At 39.6% G+C, this 20,894-nt stretch overlaps 1 protein-coding gene across 4 annotated transcripts in view; it reads right to left on the bottom strand.

The window, feature by feature from the left end:
- Arhgap6 (Rho GTPase activating protein 6) overlaps positions 1–20,894 on the bottom strand; it is a 475,573-nt gene that overhangs the window by 63,374 nt on the left and 391,305 nt on the right. For all 4 annotated transcript variants that reach the window (XM_005411385.2, XM_005411387.2, XM_005411386.2 and 1 more), the window contains exon 2: positions 13,711–13,870. In XM_005411385.2, the coding sequence (XP_005411442.1) occupies positions 13,711–13,870 (160 nt within the window). The remainder of the gene's footprint in view (positions 1–13,710; positions 13,871–20,894) is intronic.

Here is a 20,894-nt window from a genome sequence, read left to right as displayed (position 1 = left end):
TGGCCCTGGGGATGTTTTCATAGGTGGCTGATAAGACAGTCTTAAGATTCCTCCTAAATCTTAGGTTCTCTAAATCCTTTTTTGGCTAAAGTTATCCAGACCTTGTATTTTCTATTTGCATCCAAGAAAATCTATTAGTACAGAAATCTGTATTTTTACTGCCTCATGCCATCCCTATAAACTAACATGGCATTGTGAAAACAAAACAAGCAAATATATATTTACATATGTATACGCATGTATATATGAATGCGAGTTAAGTGAGCTATATAGTATGTAGATATCATACAATAGGTTTTACTAATACTATATTTTGTCCTTTGTTAAAGCTAAAGTTCATTATTTCTTCTAATCTAGCTTTCCTTTTGAGGGCTTTCAAGCCACAGACCTCTCAAAAATAAGGCAAGAAAAAGACTAAGCGAGATATTTTATTTATAAATTGGAGTCAGAGGTTTGCGAAAGAAGTAATAACGTTACTAATGGCCCCTGGCATTAAGGAGTCATTCATTGTGCCTGAGCTCCATGCACGGTGCTTTCAAATGATTAATCTTATCCATATAAGATGAATGGGGCCAATCTGTACTAGAAAGCAGATGAGGCCCAAAGGGAGCAGGGCAGGCAAAACTCCAGTCAAAATCCTGCCTCAGGAAAAGACAGGCTGGGCATAGGAGCCAATTGCTGTACTGTGATCTCTACCTTAATGGATTGAATTAAAAATTTCCCCTTCTACTTTGAGTTGCCAGCTCTATATTCAAAGTCTATTTCAAGAAATGGAAGGGCAAGCAGCTCTGACAAAAACGAGAAGTATCTACCCAGGAAAGGGGAGCCCATGGGACAACCGCAGTGTTCTGGTTTGAGTTGACCTGGGATGAACCCCAGAGATTTAACCGTGCAGCCAAAGCAGAGGTCTCTTCTCCATTGTAAAGCTAGAGTTCTTTGTTCAGGAATGTATCATAGTACATGATAAATCATCTTGGGGAACATTATTTACACTATAGCATTGTCTGTTTAAATGTTATTGTTTCCCTAGAAAGCAGGCTTGTCATTCATCCATCCACCCATCCATCTATTCATCCATCGGTCCATCCATTCAACACTGTTTATGCACACATGGTAGGTGAGACCGAACTATGTGCTATGCAGATGAATGAGTATTGTTTCTGTCTTTGAAAAATTCAGAGCTCAATGATAGAGATAGCAATGTAGAAACCTAATTAAACCAAAATGAAGAAATGCTTTAGTATAGACATTTACTAGGTGCTAGAATGGATGAGAGAAGGCTACCCCCAACCCTGATTGCAAAAGTTCATGTTTAATTCAGCTCTAAATGATGAAATTACTCTTCCAATTTTGGTGGTGGTTTACTCCAGTAAATCACATGATGACTACTTAGTTTAGGAAACCCTTTCGTCCTGATTATTCTAAAACTGTGACTGTTTTATTCCTACTCTTCTAACCTTTTAGCAAATCACTGCTCTATTGGGAAAAAAGATTTGAAAATTGCAAATTCAAGCATGGATTGATAGTTCCTTAAATGGGAATCAGGATTCAAGAAAGTGGCAAGGAAGAATTCCCAAAGAAAACAAGCTATCTAAAAAAGTAGGAAACAGTGGATTCAAGCCCATACTGGCCCCACATTTAGTCAAGTTTGGATTTGGGTTTCAGTGGGCATGTGTGTACCAGTGTGTGTGTATGTGTGCATGTGTGTACATTGTCTTCAAATTGTTTTCATACTATAGATTATTGGCTTTTTAATAAATCCACAGGTTATCAAAGTTTCCATTTCCTCATTATCTTACCCTTAGCAGTTCTTCCATTAGCCATAATAGAAGGCAAACAGGGTTAGGGTGATTGGGTCATTTGTCTTCGTATAAACCCCATGGAATGAAACATTATTACTTTATCCTGCTAGCACCTTGTGGGCTCCAATTTCCAAAATGTGTTTCCAAAGTGTCTACATTTCTCTGGGTTAGGAAATGTTTTATGGCATTCTTAAGCAATGGAGTTGCCTCTTCTTAGAGCTGAGGCTCCCCAAGTACTTGTGAAATGTACTAATCCCCCATAGTTTACTTGCTGAAGTGGTGGTGAAATTAACAAAGCTGTGGGCATAAAATAAGAACATTCTGTGAGTCTCACGGCTGTAATGAAAGTCAGCTTGTGAAGGTCACCATGCCTCCAGCTCCATTAAACACACAAAAAAACCTTTTTCTGTTTTGTGTAAATTATTTTGGCAGGGTAATTAGTTCCAAAATTTTTCTATATCATATTCAAGGGGAAGAAATAAGCCCACATAGATTCTTGAATCCCATAGCAAGCATTTTCCTATTACAGAAAATCGCTAAGATTTTTTATTTGTTGAGCATGTCTCATCCTTCTGTCAAAATGTGAAGTAAGGAAGCTGATCTCATGGTTTGGATGCCATGGGTTTAAAAGCTCAAACATGGTTTTTCCTTAACTAGGCATTCTTTGTAATCACTGCTTGCTGCAACAACTGGCTGTGATCAAATTATGCCCTAGAAAGATGTTTTACTTGCTGTCATTTTTTCCACATTTATAGTCTATGAGTTAAAAAAAAAAAGACAAAAAAACAGTAAGCACATACTCCAAAGGGGAAGCCTTGCTGCTGCTGCCTTTTCATTAGCCAGGAGCCAGGGTCTAGGCTCCTGAATTTGGATCACTCATCATGCAGTCCTTAAATGGAAAATGATACTTTTAACAGTCTAGGTAGGCACTGTATTTGCGGAGACAGAAGTTTCCAAATATTACAGGGAAAATGGTTTTTGGCAAGTCATTTCGTTAAGCTATATTTCTTGCCCAGCATGTACAGGAAAGAAAGTAGTTGGGAGAACCAAATAATAAAAATTACTTAACTAAAAAATATCCGGGGTTATTAACTCAAGAAAATTAACCTCCAAAATATGGAATTTCATTATTCTCATTTTAAAGCTTAAGTTTGTAGTTCAAGTTTAAAATGTAGAGTCAGACAGCGGTATTTATTTTAGATGTGAGTTCTGACCTATGTAAGGGGCGAAATGCCACCTACTTTCTTTTGACAGATATTGCTTTATTATAAACCATTAAGAAGGGAGTCAGCAATCCTTAAGCCATAGACTTTAACTTTTGGTAACTCCTAAAAATTTCTGCTGGCTGCTCCCATGAAAACAGCTCTCTGAGATTCAGTAACTGGGCAGATGATGCAATTAGATAAAAATTATTTCAGTTCCTCATCTTTTTTTCTCTTCCATTCCTTACTTTTGATTTTTCTTGGAGCCATGTGAAACCATTGTATATGCTATGGATACACTGTATAAATAAATGTGCTATGTTTGAAATTTAATGTATTCTATTTTGTACCTAAAATGTTTACTGAGAAGCAGGTACATCCAGGGACTGTGATAGACATTAAAGCAAATGAATGAAAGAGTTTCCTCCCCATCACTTGTATGCATGTCAGAAGACGGCATTGCTATTACATACACCAGTGGTTTCTAATCCAAACTCATCCCTATCGTCTCCCTTCCACCTGTTTTCCCCAATTCTTATTTGCTCCATTTTGTTGGGTGTTCACCCTTCATCCAGTCCTGCATCCTGTGAAGAGTCCTCACCCCTGGGAAAGGACAATTAAGTTCAAGCCAATCCTGGTGATTTATTTCTGATTGTCAGTATCACTTTGGGCCCTGGCAAGCGTTGCAATTCTAAGGCTTGAGACGGGAGGGAAACCTATTGGGAGGCAGCAGTTAAAACGCTTCTCTAGTCTTAGAAAGATACCTACTAGTTGAAGAGTCACTGCTTTTCTCTGCCTTTTGATGCTGCTGTAGGAGCAATGATAGCAAGGGCTATGGTAGCCATTCTGTGACAGTGAATGAAGCAAAAGCCAAATAACAAGGCGATCCCAAGAGACAGCCGAGAAAAATGATAATGAACCCTACAAATAGCCTACATCTGGATTCCTTAGAAAGTGAGATAATCAACTATTATTTAAATCAGTTTTGCTTTAGCTTCCATAATTTGCAGCCAAAATATCTTAACAGTGGGTTATTCAAAACTCTGTCATGGGGTGTTTTTTCTACTTTTAGGTCTACTAGACATATGCAATGCCAGGTGTCCCCAGGAAAAAGCACCTAGAGTTGTTTTGAATCTGTGTGTTAGGCAGGATCTAAGGTAGAGTAGGCAAGAGATCAGATTGCAAAGAACTACAAATTTAAAGTGTTTACAGATAAATATCACTAACTCTCGAGTAATAGTAATCATCCGAATACTGGAGATTAATTTATTACTAAGATCATCCATTTAACTCATAACTTATGTCACTATAGATTACAGGTGACATTAGCTGTTTAAACAACTCATAGAAACATTAACTTTTCTTTCTTGCTTAGTGTCACCAAAGAAACTTAATGCCTCTCCTTAAAAATATTTGGTCACATATAGTAAGTACTAAAACATTTGAGAGTCATGAAGCTCTGGTCATTAAAACCCATGCAGTTTTTACAAAATACAATTAAGGCAATGGAGAAGTTGAAATGGATAGGATAGTATAGTTGATTGACTGCATGGATAACATGAAATTCTGAATCCAACTCCTATTAATCTTAAATCTGGGGATGGCAAGTTTTCCCTATAAAGGTTCAGATAGTAAATACTTTCAGTTATATGGTCTTTATTTAAACTACTCAATTCTAGCTGGGTGTGATGGTGCACACCTGTAATCCCAGCACTCTGGAGGCTGAGACAGGAGGGTTGTTGAGAGATCGAGACCAGCCTGGGCTACAAAGTGAGCTCAAGGCCAGCCTGAACTGCAGAGCGAGACCCTATTGCAAAAAAGACAAAAAAAATAAATAAATAAATAAAAAGTAAACTACTCAGTCCTGCCGCTGTAGTACTAAGCCAGCCACAGACAATACTACAGAAGCAAGTAGACATGGCTGGGTTTTAATAAAACTTTATCAAAACAAGTAGTGGGTTGGATTTGACCTATAAACTGTAGTTTGCCCACTCTTATCTTAAATTAAGAGTCCTTAAAATATTCCTTCAGAACTTTCCAGTTGGAAACATTCTGAAAACATCCATTAATGACATTTTTAAGTAATCTTGAAGGCTTGATTTCAAAGGATCTTAGAAAGACTGATTGGTGAGGAAAAAAAACAAACCCCAAATGCTAAGCATTTAATTACAATTAAGCCTTATTTGCTTTTATTTTTCCCATGAGGAAACTAAGAAAAAAGCAATACTGGAAGCTCCTGTTCATATTTCATGAGTGGGAGACATTCTTTGTAATTATCAAGTTTATGTTGGACCATGATCCCAACAGAGAGAACAGTGCAATCTTGAAATCCTTGAAAGGTGCTATAATATTTCAGAAACTTCAGTGACCATAGTTTTGTACAAAATGCCAAGGCCTTGTGCAATAGTGGTTGCTAATCCAACAAAGAAATATAAATATGTACAAATGTAAGCAGCAGAGACAAGACCTTGGATAAAAAACTGCATTGTCTGAGAACATAAAGGGAGACATTTGTGAATACTGAAGCACAAAGCACATGGCTTAAAAGAATCACACACTTGCTTAGCACCAGCACTGGGCTATATGGCAACACAGTCATGATGGGTCCATAGGAGAAGTCCTGAGCTGTCACAGAGAGCATCCAAGGAGGAAACAATAAAAGCACCTGCAGGAAAATCTATCCCGCTTGGCTTTTACCAGAGTAGGTGGATGAGGCAGATTTAAGCAGTATCACCAAAAGTAACACAAACAGATCATGTCCACTTATCTATCTTTTTATATAATTGACATATTTGTATTTTTTCCATCCACTGAATTGGAACCCCTTGAAAATACATGCTACTTTTGACATGGTATTGTATATTCCATAGCAGCTAGAGCCCCACATAGCTATCTTCTCCAGGCTGTGTATCCAGCTTGGTATTTCTAAAGAGAGAGTGAGGCAGTGTAGGGAGCTCTGTGGGGGGAGGTCTCTCCCACAGTTTGGCTCTAGTTAGAGTGGCACTAGACCGGGCATGGTTCTTAGGGGGATTTCCATAGCCTTACAATTGAGAACACCTCATCTGTTTAACATGGTCCTGAGACAAAAAGCAAAGAACAACTAAAAGTTTTCTATATTTACATTTTTATCATTTTCTTCTTGATTGCCTATTTTACATTACATCTGCTTTCCAAGACTGTATTATCAAACTCTGGGTCATACTACTAATGAATCAAGAAAATTCCATGAGTCGTGATAAATGTCCTTTAGAAAATAAAATAGAATCAAGCAGAAGAGGATAGGAGGTGATATTAGAGAGAACATAAAGATAAGCACTGTTTGGTCCATGTGTTTGCCAAGCTGAGATGTAAAATGTATTTATTTCTCACTGTAGATTATGGACAAAAGGTTTGAAACCTGCTGTTCTAAGATATAAACTTAAGTCTGCAGTGTGTCCTTACAACAGTGTCAGCAAAAGGGATTTTTTCTTTTATATGAAATGTAAATGGTTTTAATGGTGAGTTCTGTAGACAACAGGAAGCCTTGGGAATTTCCCTTTTTGCCAACAAAGTAGCAGGTTTCATGGTTGAAGATTATTCTGGTGGTTTGAGGTGTGATGGACAGAATGGAGGAGATGGCCCCCATCAAGGAAAGCGAAGAGAGGGTTATGACCACAATTAAAGGTGATAGACTGATAGAGTAAATTTGGGTTGGGGTTAACGGCACATCGAGTACACACGTTACACATGACAGAGTGATATGGTATAGTGAACACTGAGCCCTGACGGCAGTGACTAATTTCTACCGAGAGGTTATAAGGTTTCAGTATATTTTTAAGCTCATTCTGGTAATTATTTTATCTAAACCTCATATTAACCTGTGAGATCATTCATCAAAGTTAGAAACTGGGCATGGGGTGAAGCAGTAGAAAATCATTAAGGTTGCTTCAAAATCATTACCGGAGATACTGGAGAAAATAAGAAAAAGGTGATTGAAGCTTTCTGGAAAAAAGGAAAGAAGGAGCTTTACACTAAAGACATATGTGCTCACATGCGTTCACTTCTTCAAGATTTGGTAGACGCCAGTGGTATGCCTGGTGTTCCAGGCTCAAAGATAAATAAACATAGCCCTACTGTGTGGGAAATGACAGTCCTCTGTGGGAGGAGCACATAAAAAGGCGCTGTGAACACACAGTGGTACAATTAGCGCCATAGCTCCCACAGCAGAGAACTGTGTTGATGGCCTCTGAGTCTAGGGCTCTGATCCCCTGCGTCATCTCCATTTGGCAATGTTTTCTTCCTATCTTTATTTCCACCTACAGTAGTTTGTGGATTCGACAGCAGGTTTCAGCTTCATTTTCGTACACACAAGATAATTGACAAGCGTATCTAGCACATCACACCTTCAAATGGGCATTGCCAAAACGGCCATTACAGAAATAGAACAGTTACATTTTCTGTCTGGGGTTATTAACATAAACACCTCAGCTCAATCCCCTTATCCACCAAGTACTCTTATTTTTGAAATTAATATTTAAATCACAAACCAAAGACAGATGCAGTGTTGGGCTACCAAGAACATAATTTTCCTCATTTCATGGAGTTGTTTACTTGGGTTTTACATTGCCTAAGGGATCATGGTGAGGGATCACGTTAAAGAAAATCATATAATTGAGCAATTTTGAGGCATCAGGGTACTCTTTCGTTAGACTATTGTCCACACTTTCTTAAGTCACCGGCTCATACCACGTTTCCTAATATTATTTTAAAAAACATAGACCTTTCTCAGTTGTGCTGTCAGAAATTAACTGAAGAAAGAAGGGGGAAAATAACATTAAAGAAACTACATGTTTCTGTCTCTTAGGGAACCATTGAGCTTTAAATATTTATTTACAATATAATGAGGTTAAGCCATATTCCCTGCACTAACGGCTGTACTTGATTGTAGCACAAATCAGCTACTTCTTCTCATTTTTACCTAAGTCCAGACATCAGTAATTTTTTGCCTGTAATAGGCCAGATAGTAGTAAGCTTTTGAGACAGTGTCACACCTCCTCAGTTGTGTTGAGGGGTGAAAGCAGCCATAGATGGTGTGTTTGAGAGTGAGTACAGCTGTATTTCAATAAGACTTTTACTTTTACCAAAACAGATGGTAAATTGGGTTTGGCCCATGTGCCAGTTTATTACTCCCCCCCTTTCACCATTTGTATTAAAATGTTATCTAAAATATTTATTGAACCTAAAACACTACCTGTATTTGTTTCCTGGTTCTGTTACTAAGGATTAAGCCATTTACAGACTAGATAGTTCAGTCCAAGAACCTCTGCCAAGAGCAGCCATTAGATAGGTCGGAAACAGTCCCTGGCTGCCTCTGTGGGGCAGTCTCAGGCTCACTGGGAAAAGTCTACTGGTAAATATAATCACTCCCACTGGAAGGCCTTCTGATTTCAACCACTAAAGATGTCTCTATAATTTCAAGAGCATCTTTAAGGTTCCTTTTTGAACTATCTTATGTTTAGGAGCAAAAATTAGGTTATCAATAATCATTTAAGTTTACATAAATCTTATTAGTCATTCAGTTTCTGCATCTCCTGGCTGAAAGGATAGAAAAGAAGGAGAAGCCATGAGATCCTGGCTCCCCACCTTCGTGACCAAAATGAATTGGATGGTTCTGGAGTACCAAAGATAACTTTGAGCACAATAAAGGATAGATGATAAGAAGGAGGGAGATATTTTTCAAATAGAAAGGGGAACAAGAGGTGGAGGGAGGGGAAAGAAGGAAGGGAAAAGGGATTAAGAAAAAGAGGGAAAGCTGGGCGTGGTGGCGCACACCTATAGTGCCAGCATTTGGGGGGCTGAGGCAGGAGGACTGCTGTGAGGTCAAGGCCAGCCTGGGCTGCATAGTGAGTTCAAGGTCAGCCTAAAATACATAGCAAGACCCTGTCAGCTGGAGAGAGAGAGAGAGAGAGAGAGAGAGAGAGAGAGAGAGAGACAGAGAGAGAGAGAGAGAGAGAGAGAGAGAGAGACAGAGAGAGAGAGAGAGAGAGAGAGAGAGAGAGAGAGAGAAAGAGAGAGGGAGAGAACAAGAGTTGGAGGGAGCAGGGAGGGATGGAATGGGATGAAAAAAGAATTTCAGTATGTTGTATATATGTACCAACACCCTATGAAAAATGTAATCATGTAGTGCAAAAATGTACTAATAAAAATAAAATTTAAAAGAAGCCTTTTGTGTTAAGACACTGAGTAGTCAGTCTAGCCCAACTAACACTATGAGGGTATATCTGTGAGATATGCTTTTAGATGTACAATCATTGGGTCATTTAAAATTTAGATGTTGCCAATGTGCCTTGTAAACTGTTGCAACAACTCATATTCCTATCAAGAGTTCATGAGATTGTCTAGTTTCTCATCGATTATATTATCCAACTTTTAGATCCATAGTGATCTGAAAGTAAAAAAATCTCCCTTGTGTTTAGCATACATTTCTTTAATTAAAGCATCTTTTCAAATATTTATACATTATTTCAATCTCTTTTTTCTGTGATCTGCCAGAAATTTGTCTATATTTTAGATTTTTATTCCTTGTTTTAATTTGTAATAGAGTTTATACAGGAAAGAAATTAGCGTTTAGTTTGGCAAATATGTTATGAATTGTTAGTTGTCATACAGATGACTCTATTTTTTATGTAGCGAAATCTCTCCTTTTCTTTAGGTATTCTGAGTTGTGCTTTCCTAATATACAAATACCCAGTTCTACTTTCTTCTGATACATTCATTTGCTTTGTTTTTATCTTCAAATATTTCATCCACATCAATTTATTTTGAAGTAAGGAATAAGGTCAGAATCCAGTTTTGCCTCCCCAATGTCTCATTGCCTCACACATAATAATAATCCAGATTTTCCTCAATAAGAAAGAAATAATACATACTTATTATGTAGTAAATTTTTCTGTATATTTAGGTTTATTTTGGAACTCTTTTGCCTCTACTGTGCAGCAGTACAGTATCCTTTTAATTACTTTTGTATTATGACATTTTAATAAATATAAAGGGATCATCTTTATTAGACTTCTTTATCAGCTCTCCCCTGACTTCCTTCCTATAATAATTTGCTCAGGTGATATTTAGATTAACTTAGTGAAATTACTGAAAACACTCTGTTGGTGCATTTATTTTGGAATCATAGTCAGTTTATAGACAACTGATGTCATAATTGAATCTTTATATTGTTGATTCTTAGTCAATCCAGAAAAAGATGTGTTTTATATTTATTTCTAACGTCCTTTATTATCTAATGTAGAACCCATGTTCTGTGATTATAATTCTCTTGGATATTGTATTAGTCCCTATCACTGCTGAAACAAATGACTCCAAACTTGGTGACAAACAATTCAAAATTATTATCTTAGAGTTTGGAAGACAGAAATCTAAAATGCATCTCAATGGGGTGAAACCAAGGTGTCAGCAGGGCTATGTTCCTTTTGGGATATTCTATGAGAGAATCTGTTCCTTTGACTTTTCCAGCTTTTGGAGGCCACCCTCATTCCTTGGCTTCTGGCCCCCTCTTCCATCTTCAAAGCCAATAACACCACATCTTTCTGTCCATACTTCCATAACCACATCCTTCTTGATTACAACTGGGAAAATTTCTCCACTTTTAACTAAGTACATGCACAATTAGCTTGGACCCTGTCAGACAATTCATCCCATTTGCAAAGTTCCTTTTGGTGAGGTAGGTAACACACTTACAGTCTCCAGGGATAGGTTGTGCTATCTTTTTGGGGCCATGATTCTGAAGATCACAGATACACTCAATTGTGGTGTCCCTCTCTACTTTCACTAAACTCAACCAGAAAACTCTAATCCTAATTAGAGGGCATTTGGATTAACGAGAGGTAAGGAATTTAAAGCACAAAAATGATGTGTTCTGTTTTAATAGTGCTGAGCTGCCAGAATGTTTATTTGGCATCTAAAATTTCCAGCTACTAATGTCAAATGGACATTTGGTTGCCTGCAATCCTGCAATATTGTTGGTGCATTAGATCCCCTCACTTCTGTTCCTCCTCTCTTCAGTACCTCTTTCGCATCCTCTCTCCTGCTGGATGAAGTTGTTACCTATTTCACTGGAAGCAGAGAATCGATCTGCAGTGAAATTCCACATGATCTCCCACCATCTTTTAACTCACTTGCATCTGTGTTCATATAACCCACGTCCACTTATAGTTATAGCTCCAGCAAAGGTCAAGCCCTTCTCTTGTGCCGTGGATCCCCCTGTGGTCCACCCTAGGAAATCATCCCAGCAACGCCCTGCCATCTCCTCAGTTTTTTCTTCTTTCTACTCAATCCTGGAAGCTCATGACTATGTTATATAGTAATATCATTCATCTGAGCCCCAGAAACACCAGTCTCACAGAAGTAGATGGTTTCCTAACTAGTTATCCATAAGTAAGTCCATGTAAGCATCGTGAAGGGATGAGCTTGACTATATTTCCCTTTTCATTATTTTCACTGTCTTTCAAGGTGTGGTATTCTTTAGGTTCTAGGCTCTGGTTGCTGTATTTATATCCCTGAATCTGATACAGTTTTAGAACCTCCACTTGGGGGTTTGCATGGGAACCAAGTTGCCACATTCAGACTGAAGCTGCTGTCACAGCACTTAGCACCAGCCACACTTTCAAAGGGTCACAGTAACTGCATGTCTATAACCCTCTGTGCAAAACAATAGCTTTAGAAACTCTTGGGTGAAGTCCGATTTTGCCACCCAGCCATGCAATTCCTTCTCCCCTTTGTAAGTGAGAAAATTTGCCTTGTAAATCATTAATCTCCATTTCTATAGAAAGTATGCCAATATTCTCTGGGCCCTGACAATATCTTCAAACATCTCAATAGCATAAATTTTTCCTTAAAGGTGTGAGGAACCACACAATCACAGAAGTAAGCGATGGGGAGGGGACACTTCAGCAGACAAGTTTTATAAAATTACCTGTTTAGTAAAGGTTATTTTACGGACCCCTTAAAAGTAAGGACAAAGAGAAACACCATATTAACTGGATTTAATAGCAAAGCTACAAAGTTCCCTGATGGCTTATCTGATAGAGATGCACTCTAAGTTTCAAAACTTTTCAAAGTCACCATTCCCTTCATTATAAATTGAATTTCCACCTTTCTTTTTCTCCTTTTGTTTTGTAGTACTGGGGATTGAACTACATCCCCATCATTTATTTGATTTTGAGACAGTGTCTCACTAAATTGCCTGGACTGCCCTTGAACTTGTCATCCTACTGCCTCAGCCTCTGAGGTAACTGGCAATATACTGTGCACCACCATGCCCTGCTAATATGAATAATATTTTATGAATGTGAAGAACGTCTATACTCATGATGAAAGGGACAAGGACTGGCTGGATGGGGTGGGTGTGTGCGTGTGCATCACCACCTTGTGAGCTAAGTGGGAGGGGAAGGCAGGCCTTATCTCCATCCTCCAATAAACCCAAGCCAGATAAGGTAGGAGGGTCTGTCCTTGAAAGAAAGAGCAACCTGGCCTGACAGTTTTTACAACTGCCTTAGTGACTCTCTCCTCACCTGTGCCGAGAGGACCTCTCTGTGGGAGATTAGTGTGCAAAGTCATAACAGAGGTGGGGATTTCCTGTCTGGAGGAGCTGGCTGTGGTTGTGGTAGAGACAGCGGGTGACAAGAAAGCCAGAGGAGCAAGGCGCCTCTTAGTGACATGCATGCTTTCCCACTGGACTCCAGTAGCACCCTTCCCCCGAGCTGCAACAACCAAATGTGTGGTCAGAAATCGGCAGTTGTCTCCTGTGGGAAGGAGATGAAATCATCACAGTTGAAAACCGCGTATCTCTGCATGTATGTGTCTCTGTGTGTGCATGTAGACATATGTGTGTCTGTCCACATATGTGTCTATGATTACTTGATGAGAAAGCAAATACTCACGAAGCATCTAGCTTTTCACAGCTTGGTAGCCTTCTCCTCTCCTTTGGGTTTCAAGCATACTGGCCAGTGTTACTTTTTATGGGTCAATATTTGTACAACATCAGTTTTTCATTCTGCCTCAAATTAGCTATGTACTAAAACAAGTTTTAAAAGTATCTTCATAAATGCTAGTAAACATTTAGAGACAGACTCTCCTGCATTGAAAAAATCAAAGTGCAGGCATCTCATCTTTACTGGGATCAGGAGCTGTGTGAAAAGATCAGCCAGACAGCTGTGCCCGGGCTCCAGCATCAGAGTGGCGAAGCCCAACCTAGGCACACGGGGTAAAAGACAGGAGACAAAGGAGTTCATCTCCACAGAATCCCTGATGCTAAATTTTCTTACAGTGAAATGACAAGTACAGCACAGTGGAAGGCATCCTTTTTACATGCTGATTTTGTGATCAAGTTGAGACAGACCAAGGTTTTCTTCCGACCCTTTGGGTTGCCCTTCCTGAAAGTTCTGTCTCGCTGGTTTTGGTGAAGTGTGTGAGGACCACTGCTTTTCTGTGGACAGCCACAAACTGACTTTGCATTTCACCAAATGTGTTAGCTGACATGCAAGTTTTCCTGCTCGGACTTGTCTTTCAAAATGGACATGAATGGCAGCCAGCAGCCAAAGTTGGAGTTTCCTTCCTGTGTTAATGGTAGGTGTGAGAAGAGCTTGCAGCTTGCGGCTTTGGCAGAGCACGTGTTTGATTTGCAGTGTTCCCCGGCAGAAAGGCAGACAGGGCCTTACCTTTGGGAATGGTGATCTGACAGCTCAGGTCACAGTCCTGCTGCAACTGATAAAAAGCCACTTCCTGCAGTCGGGCCCGCTCCAGTTCTGAGAGACTCTGGATGGGGACTGACCTCAGCCGCACACTGCGGCCCGACATGCTGTTCCAGGTGAAATCACCCTGCAGGCCAAAGGAAAAACATCAGCCTTTACACAGTTCACCTACTTGTCCCAGGCTTTCACCCTCTCTCAGTCAGTAGCCAAGGCAGACACACTTCACCTTTGTATCCCATAGCTGGTGCTTGATTCCCCAAACCAAATCCTCTCAAATTGTCATGGATTTTCTCTGCCAGTCACAAAAATCAAAATCTAAAGAAGCTACTAGGTCATATGATCTCTGATGCATATATAGGCCAAAGGAAATGAAGTAGAAAGATGTTGAAAAATTCCTATGTGCTGCCTCCTTTTTATAGGAACTGTATGGGATGTTTAGTCTTTCTAGCTCAGTAACATGGGAAACTGTGCTAATTGGTGTCACATACAATAGGCGGAGACTGCATTTGAGAGCTTCCCATGTGCCAGCAATTGTGCCAGGAACTTCATAGTTAATCCAGCTAATGACCTGATGAAGTAGCCAGCATTTTACCCTATCTTATATAAAATTCAGTAGTATAATAACATCATTTAAAATAATATATTTATTAATTATATATACTAATGTAATTATAATACATACTAATGTATACTAACTATAATACATGTTAATATTATTTTTCCTTGTGTTCATACTGGATTGGTTCCAAAATTCCTGCAGCTGTAAACATAAAATGTTCAAATCTTTTATTTAAAATGACAGCATTTACACATCAGCCATGTACCTCTTTTTGTATACTTTGAATCATCCCTGATTACTTTTAATTCATTAAATAATATAATTGCTCTGTAAATAGTTGTTATACTATACCGCTTAGCAATAATGATGAGAAAAATTCTGCATATAGTTAGTACAGGTGTAATATGTTTTTTATTTGGGAAAATTTTGGATCCATGGTTAGTTGAATCTGTGGATATGTAACCCAACAATGTGTATAAAGAAGGCTGACTTTTACTTTAGCATGTAGTAAAACATATATTTATAATAATCAGAAAATACTGAACATCATAATAATGCATCATTACAAGAAGATAGATGATGAAACTGCGTCTTGGGAAGGTTAAGTCATTTTCCTCACATCATATGCCTCAAACTAAGAATCTATGGCACTAAATTCCAGGGTAAAATTTTAATCCTGAGTTTCTATTTAGAGCACTCTCAGGAGTTGTGTTAATTCCAATAAGTATTAGATCAGTAAGAATGTATATTTATAGAAACATTTGATGTTAAAATAGTCTACATCACAGAGTCAAAGCCAAGATTGCTACAAGTGTAAGAGTGTGCTTGTGTGCACTCACACCCAGCTCTTCTATGTCACCCCCCAGTACAAACGTGACAAAGTGATGGCTTAAGGAAGGGGCTCTTCACCACCCTCTGAAGTCCAGTGTCCTCTTACTGAAGTGAACTTCCTGCAAACCATGCCAAACAGCAAGAGCATCAAAGATTGAAGAGACAAAATTCTTCAGCAATCAATAAGAGTTTCTCAGAGGATAGAGAGGTACTGGCCCACAGAATCTCTTAAAACTTCACCATCTTGAAGAAGTCACTCACCTTAACGAACGGAGACAAAAAGACTGGCCCGGCCACTATTAAGATACTGCAGGTCCATACTGGTGGCAACTTCCTGCCTAGGATGTTCACTGGAAAGAGTAAAGGGCACTACACTAATTCGCTGACATTTTCTCCTCTTTATCTGGTTTTTCATTTATTTCGCAAAAAAAAATGGAGCTAGTATACTGTAGGAGGAACAGCAAATGAGTAAGGTAAGGGGGCTGGGGATTTAGCTCAGTGGCAAAAGCGCCTGCCTGGCAAGCGCAAGGTCGTGAGTTCGGTTCCCGGTACCAGAAAAAAACAAAAAAAAAAAAAAAAAAAAAAAAAAAAAAATGAGTAAGGTAAGGAAGAGGTGTAGTGTGTTAAATATGGATAACTGCTAGGGAGGAAAAACATCTCAGAGCAGGGCGAGTAGAGGAAAAGGATGTGCAGTTTTAGCTAGAGGGGCCAGGAAACACTGAGCAAGGACTAAGGGAAGTGAGGGCTTCTGTTGGTCTTGACATATTTGAGTTTCCATTCCCAGACACCGCTGTACTAATGGGTGCAGAGGGCGCAGGAAGATGGTGTGCGAGGGGGCACAGGGGAGCAGAAGGGGCATGGGAGAGAGGTGTGAGTGAGCAAATGTCGGCACAATGACTAGGGCACAGGTACACTTGGTGAACTAAAAATTCTCCCAAGGCATTGTATTTTTTTTTTCTTTTTTGATATAACCAGACTAAACTCACGTTAAAACAGCTGAGTTGGGAACTCAGGCCTTGTTTGTCATTCACATTCTCTAAGCTTAGGATACCACAAGTTATGTTATTGGTGAATTGTACTTTTTCTCCCAAACGAAAAGTCCCAGAGGAGTTTGTGGCTTTCAGATAAGAAATGTAGTGATCCAAAGGAGGCCGACCTGCTATTTGGAGTATCACGGTACAGTTATAAACATGAACTACAAAGGGCTTGATTATCAATAGCAGGGGTTGGCACTCCTTTTCTCTCAAGAGACAGACAGTAAATATTTTAGGCTGCGTAGACCATATGGTCTCTGCCAGGACTACTCAGCTCTGCCTTGGGGCACAAAAGTAGCCATAGGTGATTTATAAATGAATGAGTGTGGCACATTTCAACAAGCCTTAATTTTAAAAGCAGATGGCAGGCTGGATTTGGCTGATGGAGTTTGCCAGTCTCTGAGCTCTAGTTTACTACTGAAATATACCAGTTCCTAGAAGAAATATTTTGTTCTTATTTTCTATACCTTCTGGGGTAATTAATTCAGTTACTATGTAATGAGCACCTGTTACATGCTGAGCGCTGTATTAGGCTTGGGATTATTAAGATGACAAAACAGTTGGTGCCTTCGGAGTTAATCTTCAAGTAGGAAGAACACAAGCAATCAATAAAGTACACAGACTGTGATATTAGAAAAAATATCCAAAGCAATGGTTGCCCAGCAGACAGGCTTTGCCATCTGCCTGGAGATCAAGGAAGGCTTTAAAGGGAAAGTAGTGTTTTAAAGGAGACATGAAAGTTGACTAAAAGGGATGAAGGTTTGTCCACTAGAAACGCAACTTTGGGGAAAACAGGAGGGATTAAGGCATAAGAGTTAGAGAGAGCAGGTCAACGCAGGACCTCAGAAAGCCAGAAGCTGAGAAAGAGCAGGGAATGAAGGAAACCCAAGGTCAGCCAGGTCCTGTAGAGCCTCCTCTGCAGGCAGTGCGATTTGGTTTTCCTCCATTATCATTCATACACCCTGAGTGAGGGAGGGGTGTGACCAGATTTGCAGATGGCCCTGAGAACTGAGCTCAGGACCTCATGTATGCTAGGGAAATGCTGTACCACTCTACTCCTCTGCCCCCAAAGACCAGACTGAGCCTTAAAATAAGTTATCCATTTATAAAAAAGCACTCAGCAAAGAAAAATGCTAGACTGGAACACGAATTTCAGCACTGAGAAACAACCATGAACGTATCCTAAGCCAGCAGTGGTGAACCTATGGCACACATCTTACTTGTTTTTTTTTTAAGACAAAAGATGTCAGGTATGAGTTGCATTTTTCTGAACTAAAACTTCGGTATTCAGGTTTAATTGCAGTGTGGCACTTTGCAATAAGTGAGTGAGTTTCCTGCTGCAGTTTGGGCACTTGTCTCTAAAATGTCTCCATCACTGTCCTAGGCAGTGCTGATGGGTTTTTGTAGTCTTGGTGGGCATTTGTTTGTCACTTTGTGGTGACACTGGTCTTTAAATTCATAATTTACCTCTACTAGGTCTGATGAGTGGGCATGGGTGCCAGGGAGCAGCTCTTCCCTGGCTCACATCTTATCACTTTTATTTTCTACCCTTGTGTACTAGTTTGTTGGTTTGTGGAAATAGCTGTGTAAATTTGAATCAGCATCATGCCTAGTCCAGCATCTTTTCTTCTCTCTGTGTCTTTGACATGCTCTCTCTTTCACTACCTTAAGAAACAAGTTTGCAGTCATCTTTCCCATCTTTTGAGTATCATCATAGCAAAGTTTTTTAAGGACTGAAAATGGGCAATTTCAAATTTGGCTCAATTTTGTAAATGGAAGTAAAATTGAAACCGACCTAATATTTCCAAATAGACTAAAAACCTTAAAAATTGTAAAAATATTATTTTAATCAGGGTTACTACATGAGTGACAACATTAATAAAAGGTAGCACATGTGACAAAAAGGATATGTAGCACAGCTGTTCCAGGAGTTGGTAACACTGCTCCCAAGGTGCCATCAAGTGAAATCTAGAGATATTTCCACTCATCACAGCTGGAGGGGAGGGAAATGTGCTTGTGTTACTGGCCCCTAGAGGGTGGAGACTTGCAATTGTGAATATCATTCTATAAGACACGGGACAGCTCCCCACAGTAAAAATCTGGCTCAAAATATTAATAGTGCAGAGATTGAGAAACCTTAGTGTAGATAAATTAGGTTTGCTGATAGGCTCAAATTAAAGAGACTCCTCTTAAAAAGGTGGTGTCAGGAAGTATTAACAATTATTTGTACATTTTGTTGATCATCAAAGGCATGAACTATATGTTCTTATGCATATTATGCACTTTCTTCACATTACGCATATAAACAGTGCTCATTTTGAAAAGAGTTAAGAAACACAAACAGCACAAACCAGTCTAAAAGAAGCAAATACAAAAATCTGAGTAAAGCAGAATCTTGATTAACTACAGAACTCACCAAGTGTATTCACCAAATAGATTTCTTGCTCACCAGAAGTATATGTCTCCACATTTAGCAAAAAAGAAGCAAGACACAAACCAAAACCCCCAAAAACCTGACATCCACAGTTCATTTTTCTTTACAAATGAACTTGATTTTCCCATGCAATATAGTTGATTGAAACTGTTTTCTGATGTACTGGGGGACAATCTCTAATTGCAGTACCTCTTTAGCTTCACCCGACTATGAACTCCCCAGGACCTAGGGAAATAGCAATGGGTGACGTGTGCTGTTCAAAATGTAGTCTGTGGACCCAGGATGTTGTAATCTCCTTGGGCAGATGATGGTTATTAAACATTCAGGTTCTCGGACTCTAGACAGATTTGAGGAATTGCTGTAACAAGGTGTAGGAACCAAGCACCTCCACCATAAAGTGACAACCTCAGATGATTATTATTTTTTCCCAATGAAAGCTAAGACCTGCTGGTGTGATGGTGAAGACCTGGGTTGTGGATGTGAACTCTGGCAAGATCCAGGACATCTGTGAGCCTCTGCTTTCTCATCCATAGAAAAGCAAAAAGCAAAAATGAACTCTCAGGTGTGTAGGGATTACACAAGACCATGCAAATGAATTTTCTCGAGAGGGCTTATTCGCGCCTGACAAGCAGTGAATAAGTGATAATTTCAGGTATAATTAATATTAATCATCATCACTCTAAATTTGCATTTCCATGTTAAGCCTGGCAGTTTTAATGACACCAAAAACTCTTAAGAAATGCGTGCTGAAAAATAGTTCCACTATGCATAAGACAGCTTTTTTACATGCCAACTGGATTGTGGTTCCATAATGTGTGAGAAGCATAAAAAAAAGGCAAGGTGAATAGGTTACGGCCTGAAATATGGTTTGCCATTCAGATCAAATATGCCAGCGGCTAAATTTCTTTCAATTGTTTCTAAACATGACCAGCTGTCATTTACTAATAATTAGTACAGCCAAGCTTCCCAGATAATCAAAATGTGTTGCTGAAGCATGGTATAAATGTAAATACCAAGCTTACAGTCAACACTTCTGAAAAGAGTACCTTGTTCCTTAGCACTCCAAAATAAACATATCATAATGACAAGGAACTCCCTTTATGCGCTTCCAAGGAAAACCCAGAGTATTTTTGTGGCCATCACACCCCTGGTTGGACACTTAAAGACATTATTCCTTTACAAACTTAATAGAATAACATTTGCTAATTCTTCTCTTGACCCCTCAGCTATTCTTCAATAGATCTTTCTTTAGGAAGGACTGACATTTTTACTATATTGTACACTATCTTATCTTTTATTTATTTACTCTGACCTGTGTGTGTGTATGTGTGTTGCTATGTAGTTCAAGCTGGCCTTGAATTCGTGTAGCCCAGGCTGGCTTCAAATGTGTAGCAATCCTCCTGCCTCAGCCTCCCAAGTGTAGGCCCAGCTATAGCCTGGTTTTTATAAGCATGAATGTTTTCTTTTCCTTCTAAATAGGAGTTTTAGAAAATTCTCAACAGTCGGTAGGAATGGTAGGCCAGTTTTACCTTTTGCCTTGGTATATAAGCTACTTATTTCTGTCTGTGGAGTGTCCCAATATATCACAATAGCATGCTGAGGACCCCATCTCACTCGTCCAACAAATACTGAGCACTTGGTACAGGACAGGCACTGTGTAGGTCCTTGAGACTCGTTAGTGAGCAGAAGAGTGAGCCCTACCCTCACTGAACTTGCAGACTAGTGGAGAGAAACAGAGAAGAAATATATACCATGAATGAGTAATTTACACGGCAAGGTGGTGAGTACTAGAGAGGTAGTGTAGGCTGGGAGGGAACAGGAGTGTTGGGAGGGCTGCCAGGGTAGCCTTGCTCCGAACAAGGTACCTGAGCTACCACTTATGGAAGTGAGGGAATGAGCCAGGCTGACTTCAGGAGCTGAGCTCCCAGGCAGAGACCGGCTGATGCAGGGCAGCAAGGGGCAAGGGCTCAAAGTGAGGATCATGTGGCTTTGGACTCCAGTTCTGCCACTTACGGGCCATGTCGCATTCTAGTAAGCTACTCACATTCCCCATCCCTCACCTTCCTCATCTACAAAATGGGCATGACAAGGATGCTGCTGATACAAGCTGATGTGTCTGTGAGCCAAATCCTGCCCAGGAATGCTTTTGTGAGCCAAGTCCTATTGAGGCGCAGCCACTCATTCACGCAGGTATTGTTTGCAGCAGCTTTCATACTGCAGTGGCAGAGCGGAACAGAAGCAACAGAGACTGCCTGGCACCCAGTGATGAAAATATTTACTATATAGCCATTTA

The sequence above is a fragment of the Chinchilla lanigera genome, unplaced genomic scaffold (genome assembly GCF_000276665.1).
Source record: "Chinchilla lanigera isolate Chin_1 unplaced genomic scaffold, ChiLan1.0 scaffold00143, whole genome shotgun sequence".
In the NCBI taxonomy this organism is placed as follows: domain Eukaryota; kingdom Metazoa; phylum Chordata; class Mammalia; order Rodentia; family Chinchillidae; genus Chinchilla; species Chinchilla lanigera.
The sequence above is the reverse complement of the archived record's forward strand: the minus strand, read 5'-3'. Positions and strand labels throughout refer to the sequence as shown.